Below are 19,719 nucleotides of genomic sequence, written 5' to 3'. Positions count from 1 at the left end.
AATAATTACCAAAGTTATTAAATTCTCAAAGAAATATTTATTTTGAAAAACATTAAAAAAAAAATAAAAACTGTTTTTAAAAACTATTTTTCAGCACTGGTTTTAAAAACAGTTTAGGTTAAGTTATTTCAAGGATGACAAATAAGAAGCCACCGTTTAGAAAACGCAACAAAAGCGGCAAATGCGAAGGCGAGTGCTCCCACGCATTCAAACTTTAGGATTTCTATCATCACAGCCCCCTCGAAAGAGGGAAATTTTGCAATTTCATGGGTCAACAAAGACAGGCGCAGGACGCCACAAAGAAAAAGAAGAGTCACAAAAGGTGACGAAACCCCACCCCAAAAAATAATAATAAATAAAAATTAAAAAAAAAAAAAAAGAAAGAAAGAGGAAAAGCCCTGGTGGCCCCTTGACGAAAAGGGCAGAGGTTGAGATGGGTGGGCTTTATTCTTGTTTTGCCAAACAGGGTTAAGGTGTTTGACTTCCCAAGCCACGAGGGTGGGAATGTGGGATTAGGCCATTTCAGGCTGAATAAATAAATAAACTACAAGATTATCATGAGAGCATCTTCTTAGGCTTGCTAAATCTTTCTTTAATAATGAATCATCGACACGGGTTTTGGCTGTATTTATTAAACTTTTGTTTTGGTTATCAACACCTTGTTTAAAATTGTTTATTTATTTATTTATTTATTTTTTGAAATCGAAACTACTTTTTTAAGAATTTATTCTAAAAATAAGTTTTTTTCTTTGAATTTTTTTATTATATTTCTAAAATATTATCATTCTTGAATACATTTAAAAATAGAAAATATTTTTAATTTTTTGGATTGTACATGAATACATATTATCGAAAAAATTAGAATATATTTGATAAATGTTTTTTAAATATTTTAGAAATAGTTTATGAGAACAATTTTTAAAAATTGTTATATAATGTTTTGTAAATAAAAGTTTGTTTCAAAACTTAAAATGTTTTTAATGTTTATATTTAGTTTTTATTTTTAATCATTTTTTATACTTATATAATTATATTTTAAAATAATCTTTATAAAACAAGTGAAAATAATTAAAACATATTATCTTGAATTTACCTTATTTTTTTATAAAAAATAATTTTTTAATTATAAAAACTGTGTTTTTTTTTCTGCAAAATAAAAAACCATTTTTGAAAACAGTTGTCAAACGAATTCCTAATTTTCATATTTGATTGTTGCTAAACTTGATTAAAAATTATTTATGATGCTTAAAAACTTTTTTTAAAACTATTTTTAAAAATATCGTCAAACAAACCTTCACATTTCTCTTTAGTAGCACATTTCCGACAATGTTTCGGTAGTATTAATTAAATTAAGTTAGTTAGAACACCGTGTGAGCACCACTACATTAAGTTAATCCAAATGGTTTAATGTTTGGTAAGCTCATAAATGTGAAAAACCCACAATATAATTAACCCAATGAGCCATGAAAGTGAGAGCAATCAAAATTTTCCTAAATAGTAGTGAAGATGGGTTTCACAAAACTTTAAACCAAGTCCAAGAAAAAATCAAATAAAAAAGGGTTGCACACACATAGATGTACAAATTTCATCAAATTTCATGCATCTAACCCACATGCTACTCTCAAGAAATCACACAAATGAACATTTCTAGTCTTCTACTACAAGTTGCAACATATAATAATAACATTAAAAATTAAAAAAATAAAAATAAAAAAATAAAATAAAACCCACATGGACTACTTGCATTGAAATTTTCTATGAGTGCGGGGGGTCCATCCGACCATGAGTCATGGTCCTTTGCATAGAGCATGCCCTAAAGTTGAGGGCTTTTCTCATGACCTACCACAATCATGGACAAAGGGATTCAAAGGGACATGATATGGGGTCCAAATCCAAGCTCTCTCTTCAAAGAGATGGTGACAACACAAGAAAACATGCTCATTTTTGCCTAAGAGTGGTAGGAGCTTCAAATTCTGTGTTACCTTGCAGGGGATTAAAGCTAAATCATGCTCTTAACCATGCAGAAAAGCACAATCAATTCGGTTTTCTACCTTCCAAATGATGGCGACAACATGTTGAGCATGCTTCCACATTGCATGAGAGTGCCCTAAGGAAATATATATATATATTGGTATGTAGGAATAAAAATGAAAATAAGATGAAAATAGGGTGAATCATAATTTGAGTAAGAACAAGATTTGGTTCGTATATCAATAAATTTTACATTTCTATTCCCATTATAAAAAAAACAATAGATTTCATTTGAGAAGTGTTTTTGAAAATAGTTTTTATAAATCGTCATTAAAAATTGTTCTTTCATATTTTGCAGAATAAATGTCTCTGAAAACAAAAAAGTTTTGTAACTTGTTTTCTATATTTTTAAATATTTTTACGTAGCGCTTTCTTTTTAATAATTTTATATAATTATTTTTTAAAAATAAAAATAAGTAAAAAATGTTTTCTAAAACGATGGTTTATACTTTTAAGAATATAAAAACTAGTTTTTATCTTTTGACTGACATTAGAATGTGTCTTCCTCTTTTTTTTTTGAATAAAAAATTATTTTAAAAAAGCAATTATCAAACAAGGCCTATAAAGGGATTGGAGTTGCTTTCAAAAGAACACATTCCCAAGTCTGCCATGGTGTAAGACCATATATCCTGCAGGAGAGGGAAGGAAGAGGATCACAGTGGCGTCCAGGGAGAGTAAAGTAAATGCATGGTGAAGGCTGCGGAGAACCAACAACTTCAGTCAGTAAAGCGTGTTTGTTCTTTTCGAAAAGCATATTCCAAATTCTGCTATGAGGTGAAGTTGTCGTATCTTCAAAGGACCCTTATCCGGAATAGTGTGAAAATGAGGTTGTCTCCTATCTTTTTTCTCATGCATTGAGGCCTGTTCTTTTCTTTCACTGGTTGCATGAATCTTTGATCTGGATTTGATCAGGCCCGCCCATGAACAGGCCACTTTGCTTTTATTCTGAGAAGGACAGGAGTGTTCTCAATAAATTTTATATTTGGTTCCAATGCATTTAAAAATATATAAGTTTTAAACTAATTTTAATTATATTTTTATAATAAAATCAATCATTTTTTTGGAATCAAATAGATCCTAAGATTATGTTTGGTTCCAAAAAATTTAAAGGAAAATGTTTCTAAAAGGAAAATATAAGGAAAAAAAATGAAAAAAATAAAAAATAGATTTAAAAATAATAAACTATTTTTATTTGCTATCTTAAATTCATTTTACTTATTTTAATTTATTTATATAAAAATTAAATAATTTAAAAACAAATAAGTTACGTTTGGTTCTAAAAAATTAGAAGGGAAAGAAAATAATTAGAAAAAGTGGAAGAAAAAAATAAAAATTCAAAACAAGTAAATTATTTTTATATATTTTTTAAAATTCATTTCCTTTATTTTCTTCCATTATATAAAAATTAAATAATTTTAAAAAGTATAATTTCTTTTAATTATATTTTATTTGTTATAGTGAAGTTAAACGAAAAAAATTATTTTTTTAACATTTTTTTTAATATTTTTTAGAAACCAAACATAATTTTATAAGTTTTTAATTATTTTTAATTATATCTAAAATTTTAAAATATTTTTCATAGGACAATCGAGTGTGAAAAAATAATTTTCCTTAGTATTTTTTATTTTTATTTTTATTTTCTAGAAGTAAATATAACCTAAATAAATTTCTAGGAATGAAGTTGTGAAACATCAAATGGACAAGGTGTAGCTTCACCTGACAATGGAATTTGGAGGCCAAAATGGCCACTAGGGTCAAAATATTATTCTATGGAGGTAATTCTTAAACCCATCATATAGTGACCCTTGTGCTACCCCCAAGAAGTCATGTAATTTTAATTTACTTTTAGACTTCAATTAAAAGCACATTTTAAAAATGTGACTCCTAATTTCGTATTAGAATGTGTATACCGAGGAACTTTTTATGATCAAGCTCTTAAGACTCTCTCCATGGGAATCAAAACCTCAGGATGCTAACTTCGTCCATAACAATCAGCACGGGACATTTAACTGAGGGTAGGATTCGAACCCAAAACTATGGATTTCTACCACACATCCTAGCATTCGGCCTAATCAATTGGGCCATCTTGACGGGCTTAAAAAAGAAAAATGCAGATTCAATATAAAATCAGAAACCACAATTGCAAAATATGGCTTCAATACAAAATCAGAAACCACATTTTCTCACATTTTCAAATTGGGATTTCAACCAAGTCTAAAAAGTAAAAAAAGAAAAAAAAAAAAAAAAACCTGTAGCTTTTGGTTGACTTCAAGAACTCAAATTTGATAATAAATTTGGGAAGGTGCATACATGGGATAATATTTTGGCCGTAGGGGTCATTTTCGCCCCAAACTTCTGGCAATGAACCAAAAGTTCCTCGTTCGAACCACCCAGTATTTAAGTGACGTAGAATGTAGGCTTGAACCTATATAGCCTAAGGTTTACTTCATTTGCATTTAGGACATTTGCCCCTCCTTCGGAGATTATCCATTGTCAAAGGAAGGGAGACTTCCAAACTTGAAGTGACTTTCAAACCTGGAGCTTCTCTTGTCCTAAGAAGATTCACACATCATGGTAATTAAGAATGACAAAGTTTGATATGATTCACCAACATAAGTTAGAACTAAAGTTTGATATGATTCACCAACATAAATTAGGACTTAAAGAGTACAAAAATTGATATGATTTGCCAACATGACTTAAATCTAATATGTTTTTCGCCAAAACAGCTCAAATTCGTATTAATTTGCATAACCCATTTAATAAATTCATAGTTTTTGGATCATCTCACATAACATGAATTTGATTTGAATTTACCAATTTAATATTCGTATTGATTAACCTGATTATAAATAACTATTTAATCTATATTTGACTTATTTTAAGTCTATTTTTCAATAAATAAGTTAATTGAGTTATAAGCTTGTTTGATTAAAACACTAATCATATAGACGTATACAAGATCTATATTAAGTTAATTAGAACACGTTGCCTGTTTAATAATTTTATTGTATCTAAGTTTATGTTTTTCTCCTTATCATTATTCGTATCGTGTTTGGATTGACTTATTTAGCAGTGTCTAAAGCTTTGACATAATACTAACATGACTCACCAACATGAAATGTAAGCCCCCTGATAAAAGCCCAAACCTAATGCAAAATACCATGATCAAAACCAGGGATGACAAACATCCTTGAAAATCCTCTATCCTAGAGTCTCTAAGGAAACAAATTCAACTTGCACCTAAAAAGGAGAGAAAATCAACACACAAATAGCACAATTTCCTACCCAAAATAAAGGAAAAAAAGAAAAGAAAAAAAAGAACGGAAAAACAATAAATCACCAGGAGAAGAAATGAAATTGTAGAAAATTAAGTTCACCTTGGGTAGTAGATCTTCAGGTTAGTGTAACGATCATCCATCGAGTCAAGTAATTCGCTATCAGAAATTTATCTGCCGCATATCTCATGACAACATCACCAACATCACCATCATCCAAAACACAAATGGTTACCAATATTTACAAAAAATTCAAAACAGAGATCGTTTCGTACCTAATATCATGTGTTATGATCATGTCAAATGCTAGCCTATTGAGAACTTAAATCATTTAAGGTAGAAAGGAATTACTGAAACCATATCCAACATCGCATTTATTTAGTTCAATACTTTGCAGCGATCAGGAAGGAAGAAAAACCTGACTAGTGCATATAGCTGCCACTAAAATTACAAACTCATAAGCCATACGATATAAAATAGATATACTACTTATTCCATGGCTTATAACTCACATTGAGATGAACATGCCCAGATCTATATCTTCGAAGCTGCTTGCTTGTCGAAAAACCAAGTCATCTCGTCTTCAGGTGAAACCATTCCAACAGGCAGCACCTCAGAATTTGGACTTTTTCCCAATGTCGCCTCAATTGCAGGTGCTTTACCAGCACCAACCACTACCATGGCAATATATGCAGATGAATTGATGACCGGAAAGGTAAAAGTGATTCTCTCGGGAGGTGGTTTTGGTGAATCCTTGATGAATGTAACCCATTTCTTATTCTCTTTTACAAGAGGATGCCCTGGGAATAGAGAAGCAACATGACCATCTGGGCCCATACCCAGTAGCATGAGATCAAATTTTGGAAATCCAGTCTTTGCTGAGACGTGCAACACACCGTTTGTTACCAAATGTTTGAGGCAGGTCTCATAGTCATCAGCTGCACCCTCAGCTGACAGAGCATCGTTGATGGCATAAACTTGACCAGGGGGTATTGGTACCTGCTCAAGTCAGGGAAAAAGTCATGAAACTTTATTGAAAAGAAAGCCATGAATTATTACTATCATTGTTTTTGGAAAGGCATGAATTATAATTACAAAGTGGACTATATCAAAGATACCAAACCCCATTACAACCAACCCCGTCCCCACTTTCCACCCAGAAAAGGGAGTGTCACCAGCATCTTAAATAAGCACGTCTTATCACCATTTATCAATTCGTTAACATACAAAAAAGATCAAAAAATTAAAGTACTAAAAAAATAAAAAAGTGATGCCTCCTGAAGAAAAAAAATGGAACACAATTAATGGTACATTTAGCTTGCAAGGAAATTGCATTTCCTATTATTATTTGTAATTCATAGAATGCACAAAACATCATCTTAAATTGTGCCACTATATGGAATAGTGGCATTGCAAAAGATTCAGTCCTCTACCACACATCATGGCATTCATCCAAACCAATTGGTCAACCTTGAGGCTAGAAGGTACAGAAAAGTTAAACCTCAAGCATCTAACAAAACACTAAAATCAATCCTAAGCTGTTCCTTGTGGTCATGGTTTCCATTTTTTGTAACCCCAAATGCCATTTTCTCTTTTTTGACAATTTGGAATCAATCTACTCCAACAGTGAGACATTTATCCCAATTGCCAGTGAAGTAAACCCTGGGTGACATGTCTCTACCCTCTATCTTACACCACTTAAATACCATGGAGACTAGAACTCACAACCTTTGGTTCATTGCCAGAGGTCACTACTGCTAAGCTACACTGTGGGGAGCTGTGCCTCCAAATGCTATGTAATGCACAATGAAGCCGATTTCCATTGGAATGTCAGACCCATCCTAAATAACACTAGCTTTCCCAGCCACTGTGAATCTTGTAACATATTAATTAGTTGTCAATCTTGAATAAAGGAACCCAATAAATTATAAACTATTAATGATAATCTACTAAAGCTGAATTTTATTATTTACTCCTAAGCTAGGTTAGATCAAACAAAATTGATCCACTCATAGTCATACTTCCAAAAGGAGCTGCAGTTTGTTGTATTGAATTGGCACCTTCGAACCAGAAAGTGACCCAATCCCAATTTCACCATTCGGGAGCCTTATATGCCCACAGAAAATTTTAGGTTTTGAATATAAATTCCATGAAATGGACAAAAACAGTTCTATAAGAGAAGCAGGATTTTGAAATTCTGTTGAACTGGAATTACAAATCAAATCCAAGCCTGTCAAGAACACAAAAGGACTTATGGATTCTTCTCAAAGCCCATCAATATGTTCATCATCTTTCTTTTGGGAATTAAGGGTTTTATTTATCCACTTACCTTAGAGAGGAAACCATCATATGCAAGCTTGTAGTTACTGTCCACATGATCCTTGGGAACAACTCTCTCATCCACCCAGAAAACATGCCATTTCCCCCATTCTATTGAATCGATGTATGGTGCTTCAACTAATTTCCTGAGATTCAAACATCAAATGATCATTTCCCATGTCATATAACACTTGATCAAAATTGAGCCTCCGTTTGATTACTGAGAAAGCTGCACAAAACTATAGAAAAATTTTCAAATTTGAATCATATCTGAAATTTGAATAATACTTTTGCATCAATTTCCGTTTAGATTTCAAACAAATTCAGACCTACTCAGAATTCAAGTAAAAAAACAAATATCAGCTCATCTACTTCAGTCGCCTTACTTCAAAAACCCAAAAAAAAAAAAAAAAAAAAAAAAGCTACCCCGATTTTTATTTATTTTTTATTTCTACCTAGCATCAACAGAGTGTTTGGCAAGTGAGAAAACCGCAGAAAGTTACGTTTCCACCATATGCTTTTCCTCGTTCAATTTCCAAAAGTAAGTACGCATAACCACCACAACAAAGCCAAAAATAGTTGGATCAAACACACCAGACTCAAAATTCAATTTTCCTTTCCTTTCCAGCACTTTCTCAGCTGCCGAACATATCTTTCAAAAAACCAAAAATCAAAACAAACTTGTCAGGTAAGCTCATCTACTTCCGTCGCCTTTCTTCAAACCACCCCCACCAAAAAAAGAAAAAAAAAATCCTACCCCGATTTTTATTTATTTTTTAATAATAGAAGTTAACATTTGATTTTTATTTCTCATTTCTACCTTAGTATCAACAGAGTGTTTGGCAAGTGAGAAAACCGCAGAAAACAGAAGAAAGTTACATTTCCATCATATGCTTTTCCTCGTTTAATTTCCAGAAGTAAGTGCGCATAACCACCACAAAGCCAAAAATAGTTGGATCAAACACACCAGACTCAAAATTCAATTTTCCTTTCCTTTCCAGCACTTCCTCAGCTCCCGAACAGATATTTAAAAAAACCAAAAATCAAAACAAACTGGTCAGGTACCTCAATGAATGGATCAGAGAACCTCCAGACAAAACAACAGTAAATGAACTCTTCTCGTTAGTGATCTTATTCGATATATCCGCGGTGTACTTCGCCAGACTCACCGCCACTTCTTCCTCAGAATCAAACACCTTCACCTTTCCTTTCCCGTTGTCAGCTGTAACCTCCGCCATCGATGACCTCGTTCTAGCTCTAAATTTCTTCGGATTCGAGCAGATCAGAGAAACCCCTTTTGATCTGAGAGCGAGAGTGCAGGAACGAGGTTTCTGTGCAACCAGCGGTGAGATTAAGGGGATGGAGGGCTGCGATCGTCGTACGGAGGAGAACGAGAGGAGTGAGCGAGACGAACAAGCCATGCGAGTTGGGTGAGCCGTTTTTATAGAGTTCGACGGCGGGAGGGTCGGATCGGTGGGGTTTGATGGTGTTACCGGATGGTGTTTGGAGGCTTGATTTTATTTGTTGAGTTGGCGTGACTTACGATGAGAAAGTGGCATTTGATGACCGACACGTGGAGGTCGATCGTATTGTTTCCTACATAAAGTGAGCCACGAAGAAAATTTTAGGAGTCTTTGGACAATATTTTTCTCAAAAAGCAATTTTTAAAAATAATTATTGAAAACATTCTCACTCGTTTTCAGAAATAAAATTTACAACTCATTTCTAAAAGTATTTTTTGGAAATATTTTATCAAATTTATTTATTTATTTATTTTCTGATGATTATTTTCTGTAACAGTTTTCATAAACAAGGCCTTGAGCATTTGAATAGAATTTGCCAAACGGGTCTGAGAAACGTGTGGGCTTTTAGAATAAACTTAGCATTACGGAGAATCAATCGGGTTAACGGGTTGGAGGACAATCCCATCCTTGACTAGGATTCTTCTATATCTGTAAACAAACAGCACCGACAAAGACTTGAGAAACCCTAATCCTCGGCTAGCACATTATAAGAGATCCGCAAAAACATATACACATCCTCAGCAAGCGACAGAAGGCGGCGAAAATGCAGATCTTCGTGAAAACCCTAACTGGGAAGACCATCACCCTCGAGGTTGAATCCAGCGATACCATCGACAATGTCAAGGCCAAGATCCAGGACAAGGAAGGTAATCAATCATCTTATGCTTTCCTCTTGTTTCTCTGGAATATGTGATAAAGTAATGGAAAATGCTAGAAAATTATTATACTAGAAATTTTGTTCAGTTTTCATGTGTTTAATGGGACGCATCAGTTTGTTGAAATTCTGAGCTTCTCTCTTATAAAGGTTTAATGGGTGCTTGTTTAGAAATTCGAGAGAGTAAAAGAAAATGCTAGAAAATGATTGAGCTAGGTTCATGTTTTGAAGGAACTAAACTGACATCGATTTCTCTAAGATCCGAGCTTTTTATTTCTTGTTTCTTAAGGTCTGATGTTTGATATTTGTTGGTTTGATTGTTTAGGGTTTTGAGAGTTGTATCAATTTTCGACGACCTACTTTTTTTTTCCCGTGTTTTTTTAAGGTCCGATATATGATATCTGTTGACACGATTGTTTAGGAATTTGAGAGAAGTAAAAGAGTAAAAAAAAATGCTTAAAATGGGAACTGGTTCGATTTTCTGTATGTTCAATCAAATTGATATTAAGATCTTGAATGTCTGATCTTTTTCCTTGTTTTGTGAGGATCGACATGTGGTATTTGCTGGTGTGACTGTTCAGTATTGAAAGGAAAGTAAAGCTAGGTGGTTGGAAATCTTTATGATAGGAATTCTTAAATTGAACTAATTAAACTGATGTCAATTCCTCAAAGCTTATTTATGATATATGTTGGTGTGATGTTGAGGGATTTGAAGGAAGTAGAAAGTACATAGAATTTGCTTAAGATATGAAATTGTTCAGTTTGATATAGATCTCTTGAAGATCTCAACTTGGGTTTTCTTACTAAAGGCATGCTATGTGATGTTTTGTTGGTGCAATTGTTTAGGGATTCCTCCGGATCAGCAGCGACTGATATTTGCTGGAAAGCAGCTTGAGGATGGCCGCACTCTTGCTGATTACAATATCCAGAAAGGTTAGTGGAAATATATCAGTCCTAAGTTTAAAATGCATAAAAAAAGAAGAAATAAATTTGAAGTACTCAATTTTCTTCTGCCTTGTTCACAAGAATGGTTCAATGCATAGAGATTTTCAGTTTCTCAGAACTCTATCAATGGAAATACAACTTTTCAACTTTCTTTTGTTTTCCTTTTATCACACATAATCTATGTGATGTAGGGTTGGTGCTTTTTCATTGACTTTTATGAGTTTATTGGCTGACTGAATTTGGGATTTTGAATGAATGTGTTGTGCAGAAAGAATCAACTCTGCATCTGGTTCTGAGGCTTCGTGGTGGTATTATTGAGCCATCCTTGATGCAATTGGCTAGGAAATACAATCAGGACAAAATGATCTGCCGCAAGTAAGTTGAAACTGTCATAGAATATGGTCATTGCAATTTTTTCACTTATCCTTGGATCCTTGTTCGATTAGTTGATTTTTTGTTGGTTCTCTAACACTTTGCAACCAAATAATTGAAATGATTTTCTTCATTTAGTGAATGAATGCATTCTCCTCAGCATGTCATTTTAAGTTTAACTTAATCCATGGACACAATTATTGGGTTAAGCCCTGTTTTCCATTTTGAGTTTTAGCTCACACTGTTAGAAGGGTTTGGCAATGATTCTTAGGACTCTGCAGGAATGTTTTTGTTCGGTTTTGTCAAAAGGGAGAAAAAGTGCAATCAAGCCCTTGCGGCCTGGCTCAAGTTCTAAAAGGTTGGGGTGGGTTTATGGGAGGTTCCAGATTCACATCCCAATGGGGGAACCAAAAAAAAAAAAAATCCTCAATCCACACTTTATCTAGAGAGTAGGTTCTGTTGGTAGCTGGATGCATGGATCAGATCTTTTTGGTAGCTGAGATTTTTCATAAAATTAAAAAATATAAAGTGATCCTTGTATTTTTACCCCATTTTCCTATTGGTTTGATTTGTGCCTACCTATTTCATGTCATTTTTGTAGTTTCACCCACAATCTTCTATAAATTTGTTGGAATTATCCGATGTCATATCTGGAGCATGCTAATTCTTAGGACAAGTCAGCTATGTATGAACATGATATGATTCTCATAATGCTTGTTGTGGAATATTTTGCTTCAGATGTTATGCACGCCTGCACCCACGTGCTGTCAACTGCAGGAAAAAGAAGTGTGGCCACAGCAACCAGGTGTGTATTCCTCTTTATCCTTTCAGAAATTCATATATATCAAAATTGATTTTATAGTGATACCTTTTCTCTGTGTACTTGAACTGCAGTTGAGGCCAAAGAAGAAGATCAAGTAGATGACTGGATTGGAGGTTGCTTTGGTGCATGCAGTGTTACTCACAGGGAGCATTGGATGTGCCATGGCTACATGGATGAGTTTGCTAATAGAGAATTTTTAGGGATCAAAAGTTGTAGGCCTAGACCTCTTGCATTGATTTGGTCACAAATGATGCTTTTGTTTTGATACTCTGTTTCTTGGTTTCTGTTTGACATTAAGCTTATTTTTGCTTAAGACAATTTTAATTCGAAAAAGATAGTTTTCTGTTGATGCCCCTTTCAGCAAGTATTGAACTAAACAAGTATTGAACAACTGGTTAACGATGATCACCATGGTGCTTGATCAGCAACAAAACCCAAACAAGTTCTAAGAATGTCTTGAATCCAGACCTTGAGATGCTCCTAAACGCTTGTTCTTTACATTTGGCTGCTGCATTCTTTTTTTAACTCACAAAGTAGTATTGTTGAAACAGGATACCAGGCACTGGCCAATTTTCAAACAATTTTTTACACCATGTAAATCATTTCAGAATAATTTCCCCTGTTGTTTTCCTTGCTTTTCCATTCCATGTCTTCGGGTTGTGCTCTCCTCAGAATCTCATCTGTAGTTTGACCAGGACAAAAGATAGAACCTCATCACGATCACAAACTAGTGTTTGGGAGAATTTTCTTTTAGAAAAGCTCTCTTAGTGGATGGAGGACTCACCTTGTCTGGAAAATGTTCTGTATCATTTTCCCGGGAGATTCCCGCGCCGCATCTTCTAACTGAAGCAACTCGCCAGAACTAAGGCGCCAACCAAGAGCTCCCAGGTTTTCTTCCACCTGTTTTACTGTTTTAACCCCAGGTATTGGAATTGTGCCTTGGCAGATGCACCAGTTTATGGCAACCTGCAGGCAAAGTCTCTTTCATTAGTCAGTTTTCATCCCCGTTCGTTAAATTTGTGAGAAAAATCCGTGGCATAACATTTTTTTTTTCCTTCATATGTCTGAAGATCACTAGTGAACCGAAAGAATCCTCCCCTCAAGTTAAGGTGCTTAGAACTTCCCCAGCACCTGCTCCTCTTCCTACTCGAGATCATGAAAGGAGTGAACGAGAAGGCATCGATGCTCCACCTTTACCAACAATAACGTGTGGTCTATGGCACCAATGCGTTAAGGAATGAGAATCAGATTCTTCAACCGGGAACAAAGATTTCTGATTGATGGGAATTGCATAAAAGTTTTCGTGATGCTGACTCAAATGGTTTAAAGCTTCTAAACCCAAATTTCCTTAAATTTCAATACCACGGTGTTTGAATTGCATAAATGTGTAGACGTTTGATATAAGATAAAAAAGTATGACGAAAAGAGTAGTAAACAGTAAATAGAAGGGAACATGCTCAAATATTTTCCTTCCAATAGTTTTGTCCTATTTTTGGTTTTCAGAAGGTAATAAGAAACAAAAAAATGTTAAGAAAACTCATTTTTGTATGTTTAGATTACCATGAAAAAAGATGAAGAAAAATAATATTAAGAAAACTTATTTTTGTATGTTTAGATACCATGAAAAAAGACGAAGAAAAATAATATTAAGAAAACTTATTTTCTTATATATGAATACATGAAAATTCTTCTTAATATGGGAAACAAAATGCTAAAATAATTTTCTTTGGCATTTCACTTGGATTATGTTTGGTTTATAGAAATTTTGAAGAAAATAAAATGATGAGAAAAAAATATATAAAAAAAGAAGAAAAAGATAACGAAATTTCACAAAATTTTTCTCCTGTTTAGAGTTGAAATAAAGAAAGTCATTTTTCTTAATATTTTATTTTTCTCAAACTGTTTTTTGTTTTCTATTATTAGAAAACAAAAAATAGTGTTTTTAGATAACATATTTTAGTTGTTTTAAATAATAATTATATAAATATATATAATGATTAAAAATAAAGCTATGGATATAAAAATTATTTTTAAAACATATCTAAAAATACTAAAAACATGTTAAAAACAATTTTAGGTTTCTAAATAGACTTTTGTTATATAAAACATTAGAAAACAATTTTAAAAAATTGTTCTTAAAAATTATTTTTTTAGAACTGTTTTAAAAAACAATTACCAAACAAGACTTACATTTTCCAGAAATTTAATTTTCTTTTTCTCAACTTTCCGGTAGAACCCAAACAAGAGAAAATATTAATAAATTTTCCTAACCTTTTTTCTTTCCTTATAATTGTCTTCTCTATTGTTGTTCTCTCCAACATTCTAAAAGCAAATATAACCTTTGAAAAAAAGGTGCGGAAAGTTTGAGTAAAGCACATTTCTCAATAATTTAATTTTCTTTCCCTCAACTTTTTTCATAAACAATTAAACAAGAGAAAATTTTTATAAATTTTACGTACTCTTTCTTTCAAACTTTTTGAAAGCCAAACATAGCCTTAGATTTAAGAACTTGAAAGACTTTGAAATTCAGTTCTGGCCTGCTAAATTTCCACAGAACAGATACCTTAGAACATGCAGCATATGTGAATTAAAATGAATCAGACGGCAAAGTAAAATAAACTTACTTGTGGAATAGTTTTACGCCTTTTTTGTGCAATTTCTCTTAGTGAATTCAACAAAGGCTCCAATCCTGGAAGAATTTGCCTGAATAGCAGGGCCCTGTCAAAGAAGAGATGGTCAAAATCATTTAAATTTGGTTCTTGGAAAATTTAAGAGAAAATGTAAGGAAAAAATATATATACATATATACAAGGAAGAAAAATAAAAATAAATTTAAAATTAACAAATTATTTTTACATGCTTCTTCAAATTTATTTTACTTATTTTTCTTCATTTATATAAAGATGAAATAATTTGAAAATACATACGTAAGTTAAACATGAGAAAATCATTATCCTTGACAATTTCTTTTTCATTTTGTGGTATTTTCCTAAAACCAAACATATCCTTAATAATTCTATGAGATCACAAATGTGCCTAATTACATTTTTATTTTTACTATTATACATGAAAACAGAAAATACTAAGGCTATGTTTGATTCCCATAAAATTTGAAGGAAAATGCAAAAGAAAAAAAATACAAAGGAAAAGTAGAAAGAAAGAAAAAGTGAAGGAAAATAAAAAAATAGATTAAAAGTTGATAAATGATTTTTTTTATTACTTCAAACTCATTATATTTATTTTAACTCATCAATATAAAGATTAAATAATTTTAAAATACATAAGTTTTTAATTAGTTTTAATCATATTTGATTTTCTTTGATATTTTTCATAAGACAACCAAACATGAAAAAATCATTTTCCTTTGCATTTTTTTTATTTCCTTAGTATTTTCCAGGAACCAAAATAAACTATGTTTGATTCCCAGAAAGTACTAAGGAAATAAAAAAAATACTGAGAAAAATGATTTTCTCATGTTTGGTTTCACCATAAAGGTTTTTAAAGAAAATTAAATATAATTAAAATTAATTAGAAATTTATAAATTTTGAAATTATTAATCTTTATATAATAGAAGAAACTACGTGAAATGAGTTTAAAGAAACATATAAAAATAAATTATTGATTTTGAATCTATTTTTTATTTTCCTTCATTTGTTTTTTCCTTTCACTTTTCCTCTTTATTTTCTTTCTTTTACATTTTCCCTCAAATTTTCCGGAAATCAAACATAGCCTAAATGAATTCATGTACCGAGGTCCTCGTGGAAGTTTGGAAGGTGTATATTTCCCGGTAAGCATGCCAAGCCCCAGAGGACTATAAGAAATCAAGCGGATACCGAGAGAACCACATATCTTCTTGATCTCTATCTGATCTTCTCCCATGCTTAGCAAAGAAAATTGCACCTGAAATTGGGGTTTCTAAAATTTCAGATCAATAGTCACAAAATACAACTCATGCAACAAATATTTCATGCTATAAGCTATGTATGTATATGCCTCGCTTTGAAGCTGTTGAATGAACAAAATATGCATGCTAATTGATTTCATATCAAATTTTTGAAGGACAAAAATCAAATTGAATTACTTTGATTAGGCCAATGCCTTGCAGAAACCGACACATTAACCTCAGTAAGATTGCATAGAGTAGTAGTACCTGAGCTGAGCATAGGGGGACTCCTCGAGCTTTGAGGTAATCGTGTATCTTTACAAGTTGCTTTGGGCCATAATTGCTCACCCCAACTGCACGAACTAAACCCTATATAATATCATCCCCATGAGTTCAACCGTTCAGATATTGATCCAGCAAAAAATCGAATAGTTCCCATTTCTTCAAATCCTAGAATGAGTGTTCAAGCAAGACAAAAAAACACTAAAAGGCTAACAAAAAACTCACTCCCAAGTGTTTTTCTTGTTGATATGGTGTTCAAAAGCATTGATATTAGTCTCTTATTATGTTTTCCAGGATAAAACGATGGTTGCATATTGCCCTACATCTACTGTGTATTAAGTGCCCTCTATTAATAGAAAGTCATAGAATTGAAAGGTCATTTATAGTGATAGGTAACCTTCTCATACATTGCTACTAAACCATCCCAAAGAGCCAACTCCTGCAAAGGAGCATAGTTTGCAGTTGACCAATGCAGTTGCCCTATTCCAATTTGTTCAAGCTGCATCCGATCAAGGGAAGACCTGAAAAAAAAAAAAATCATGCGAATTTGATCCAATAGAAACACATAGTATTATGTTTAACTGCTTCATGGATGGATTAATATTGTAGTTCACTTGACCAAAACTTAATGATGAGAGAATTCACCCATAGAAAATATAAGCAAATTAAATAGCAATAGAAGGAAGTGCATACTTGCATGCATTCACAAACTGCCCGGGTGTGAGACGCCATGGATATGCCGCAAACTTTGTTGCAATCACAATGTTATCCTGTATCTGCTTTTGCCCTGAAGATACAACAATCTCTTTTAGCAAACTTAAAACTTTTCAGTTCACTGCATTGCTACGCATAAAAAGCAACCCTGCAATGGCCATGTTTAGAATGTAATAGAAAATGGGAATGAGAAATCAATCCCATTTTCATTCATTAATATGTTCAGATTGTTTCTTAAAATGAGAATAGGAATAAAAAAATTCATTATTATGAAATCAAATCCAACTCTCACTAGGATTTTGATTCCTCTCTTCAACATGGTAGTATGATTCACCTCTATTCCTGTCTTATTTGCATTCCTATTCCCACTAAACCCACCATAGGGTGTGAGGAAACATAGAATAGGGATTTTGATTCCTATTTTCCTAGCCTACTCTGTAACGACCTCTCAACCGTGTAGATATTGTCCGCTTTGGACCCAAAGGGGTCCTCACAGCTTTAAAATTTACAGGGTTAAGAGAAGTTCATACTTATATAGCGTCAGGAACTTTCCCCCCTATCCGATGTGAGATGTCACAAACACTCTCCTATGGGGGCACAACATCCTCGTTGTGTCTCACGAGATTGCGGGACTAAACAGATGAACACCCCTACGGGGCCAAACAAACCCCCACACTGAGGTCGGAGATCGGCTCTAATACCATTTGTAACAACCCGCTCCCAATCATGGGAATATTGTCTGCTTTGGACCCAAAGGGGCCCTCATGGTTTTAAAACGCGTCTACAGGGTTAAGAGGAGTCCATACTTATATAACACCAGGAACTTTCCCTCCTATCCGATGTGGGATGTCATGCTCCATAAACCTAAAGGTCACAATGAGGTCTCTTGGGGCAAAACAAAATTTATTGGACATACCAAACCACATGAACATCACTAAGCATCCATAACCATATTTGGTCATCAAGTGGGTGTAACAGGATTCAAAAAATGGAACAATGGGGCATAAAATCAATCAAATTGGACCCTCTTGATAGCTTGAGATGGCCAAATTTCATCATCAACCACACAAATTGCAAGTCTTGTGACTATGTTATCAGTTTCCTTTATAGGGGAATTTCTTTATAGGGTAATTTCTTAAGCCATCATTTCCCGGGGACAGCACTGTTGCATACCGAATAATCCATCTCCCAATATGACACCCTTGAAGTGGGTGTGTGTAAGTCCTCACTGCTAGCCCTTGGATGGGTGTGTGTAAACCCTTGGGATGGTTAAACCCCATGATAATAAGCTAAACCCTTGAAGTGGGTGTGTGTAACTCCTCACTGCAAGCCCTTGGGTGGGTGTGAATAAATCCTCGGGATGGTTAAAACCCAAGATAATCTGTTGTCAAATGCCATAAAAAGGGATTAGTTTGGCCTCACTTGCAGCCAATTGGTTGCCAATTCCCTTCCAGATGACAAGGCTAAAGGCTTGGGCCAACAATACCCTATGTTTCCTAATGTTAAATCCCAAATGTATTTCCTCGAAAGCACACTGAGAAGTATGCCCCTATTCTTTACGAACTAGTTAATCAAATGGGTATGAAGTTTTTCTGACGATTACCCAATGGGCATATCTTAAATCCTTTCACATATCTTAAATGGAGACCCAAATTAAAACAACCACAGAACATGAACAAGAAAAGAGACCTTGAAACTCACGGATGAACTTCCCAAGAAGCTTTTCACTTTGCCCATTTAGCCTACCAGTGCCATAGGAATCAGCAGTATCAAAAAGGTTGATCCCATTCTCCACAGCTAGGTTGAAAGTCCTTTGAAGGTCACTGTCCATTGACTCCTGATACCCCCAGAGAAGCTGATTCCCCCATGCCCATGTCCCAAATCCCATTGGAGATACAGTCAGTGGCCCCATTTTTACCTTCTGCCATGGCCACAAGGTTGGGAGTTTGAAGGGCTTGAAGGGTGAAGATGAGATGAGGGAGTCATTTGAGGGGCTAAAAGAGCTGAAATATGCAGTGGGTGACAGCGCTGAGATGGCCATTTGCTCCTACTCTTTCAGAGTCTGTTTGAAAGATCAAAGATGTGGGGGAAGTATGTGGTAGTGGGTAGTTGGATTGAGTTTTTGAAAATGGGCAATTTCCTTAATTTTATTATTTTCTCTTTATTCTCGTACTTCATTTATAAAAAGGCAAAAAAGAAAAAGAAAAATTTAGATCAATTTTGTCATATTTGAAATAAAATTGGTGGGCTTGGTGGATTCAAAAGCATTGAAATTGTGAAATTATTTGTTTGGTTTGGGCCAAAAAAAATAATTGCATACAATTAATGGGTAGGCCCAAACCAAAAGTTGGTGGGTTAGGTAGGTTTGGTCCAACCTACTCTTGAGTGGGTAAGCCCAAAATCATCAAGGGAAGCACAAGGCTGATGGGCTTAGTTCGTTTCATACAATTCAAAGCCCAAAAATGAAATGGGTAAAAATTGACAGCTGTGGGATTTGAACCCACGCCCTTTCGGACCAGAGCCTAAATCTGGCGCCTTAGACCACTCGGCCAAACTGTCCTTATTGAAAGGCATGCCCCAAATTTATTAATATTACCAAAAAATTGATAAAACTACCAAATCCAGCCAGCCCAAATCTAGTGATTCTTTTTAATAATTTAATAATGATTGAGCCGCTTAGTTTATGAGTTTTGTTTTGAAAGTTGGTTGTGAGTGTTGTGACTTAAACTATGGACAGAGAGTTCAGGTCTTGTGACCTGTGAGTAGATTCATCGGCTGGGAGAACCTGTTGAAAGCCTCTGGTCATGGAACTTCATGGAGTCAGTTCCCATAAGACCTCCCTGAAAATCCCACTATCTTACTTGTATATAGATTTCATCTACTGTTGTAACCT

The 19,719-nt window shown here is 33.9% G+C and overlaps 3 protein-coding genes and 1 non-coding gene across 6 annotated transcripts; 1 reads left to right on the top strand and 3 right to left on the bottom strand.

Moving 5' to 3' along the window:
• Nucleotides 1–5,528: 5,528 nt before the first annotated feature.
• On the bottom strand, nt 5,529–9,104 carry LOC117933091 (probable 6-phosphogluconolactonase 4, chloroplastic). The gene is made up of 3 exons (XM_034854469.1): nt 8,694–9,104; nt 7,639–7,774; nt 5,529–6,308 (listed from the first exon to the last, which is right to left on the bottom strand). The coding sequence occupies exons 1-3, from the start codon at nt 9,047–9,049 to the stop codon at nt 5,844–5,846; spliced, it is 957 nt and encodes a 318-aa protein (XP_034710360.1). The 5' UTR covers nt 9,050–9,104; the 3' UTR covers nt 5,529–5,843.
• Nucleotides 9,105–9,660: 556 nt separating this feature from the next.
• On the top strand, nt 9,661–12,279 carry LOC117934086 (ubiquitin-60S ribosomal protein L40-1). Its single transcript, XM_034855695.1, has 5 exons — nt 9,661–9,798; nt 10,653–10,739; nt 11,024–11,126; nt 11,862–11,928; nt 12,018–12,279. Exons 1-5 carry the CDS (start codon nt 9,696–9,698, stop codon nt 12,042–12,044), a joined length of 387 nt encoding a protein of 128 aa, XP_034711586.1. The 5' UTR covers nt 9,661–9,695; the 3' UTR covers nt 12,045–12,279.
• Nucleotides 12,280–12,313: 34 nt separating this feature from the next.
• On the bottom strand, nt 12,314–18,924 carry LOC117934085 (pyridoxal reductase, chloroplastic). Of its 3 annotated transcripts, none has more exons than XM_034855694.1 (8): nt 18,528–18,924; nt 16,806–16,899; nt 16,510–16,633; nt 16,098–16,199; nt 15,696–15,847; nt 14,571–14,664; nt 12,731–12,912; nt 12,314–12,626 (listed from the first exon to the last, which is right to left on the bottom strand). In XM_034855694.1, exons 1-8 carry the CDS (start codon nt 18,865–18,867, stop codon nt 12,623–12,625), a joined length of 1,092 nt encoding a protein of 363 aa, XP_034711585.1. In that variant the 5' UTR covers nt 18,868–18,924; the 3' UTR covers nt 12,314–12,622. The 3 variants fall into 3 exon arrangements, with proteins under 3 accessions (XP_034711585.1, XP_034711583.1, XP_034711584.1); XM_034855692.1 differs by having other exon boundaries at nt 18,516–18,923; XM_034855693.1 differs by lacking the exon at nt 12,314–12,626 and having other exon boundaries at nt 12,727–12,912; nt 18,516–18,924.
• Nucleotides 18,925–19,305: 381 nt separating this feature from the next.
• TRNAL-UAG lies at nt 19,306–19,385 on the bottom strand. Its single transcript has one exon. It is a non-coding gene; the product is annotated as a tRNA-Leu (tRNA).
• Between the last annotated feature and the right edge of the window lie 334 nt (nt 19,386–19,719).

Source organism: Vitis riparia, chromosome 16 (assembly GCF_004353265.1).
Source record: "Vitis riparia cultivar Riparia Gloire de Montpellier isolate 1030 chromosome 16, EGFV_Vit.rip_1.0, whole genome shotgun sequence".
Lineage (NCBI taxonomy): Eukaryota > Viridiplantae > Streptophyta > Magnoliopsida > Vitales > Vitaceae > Vitis > Vitis riparia.
This window is presented reverse-complemented; position numbering and strand designations above follow the sequence as displayed.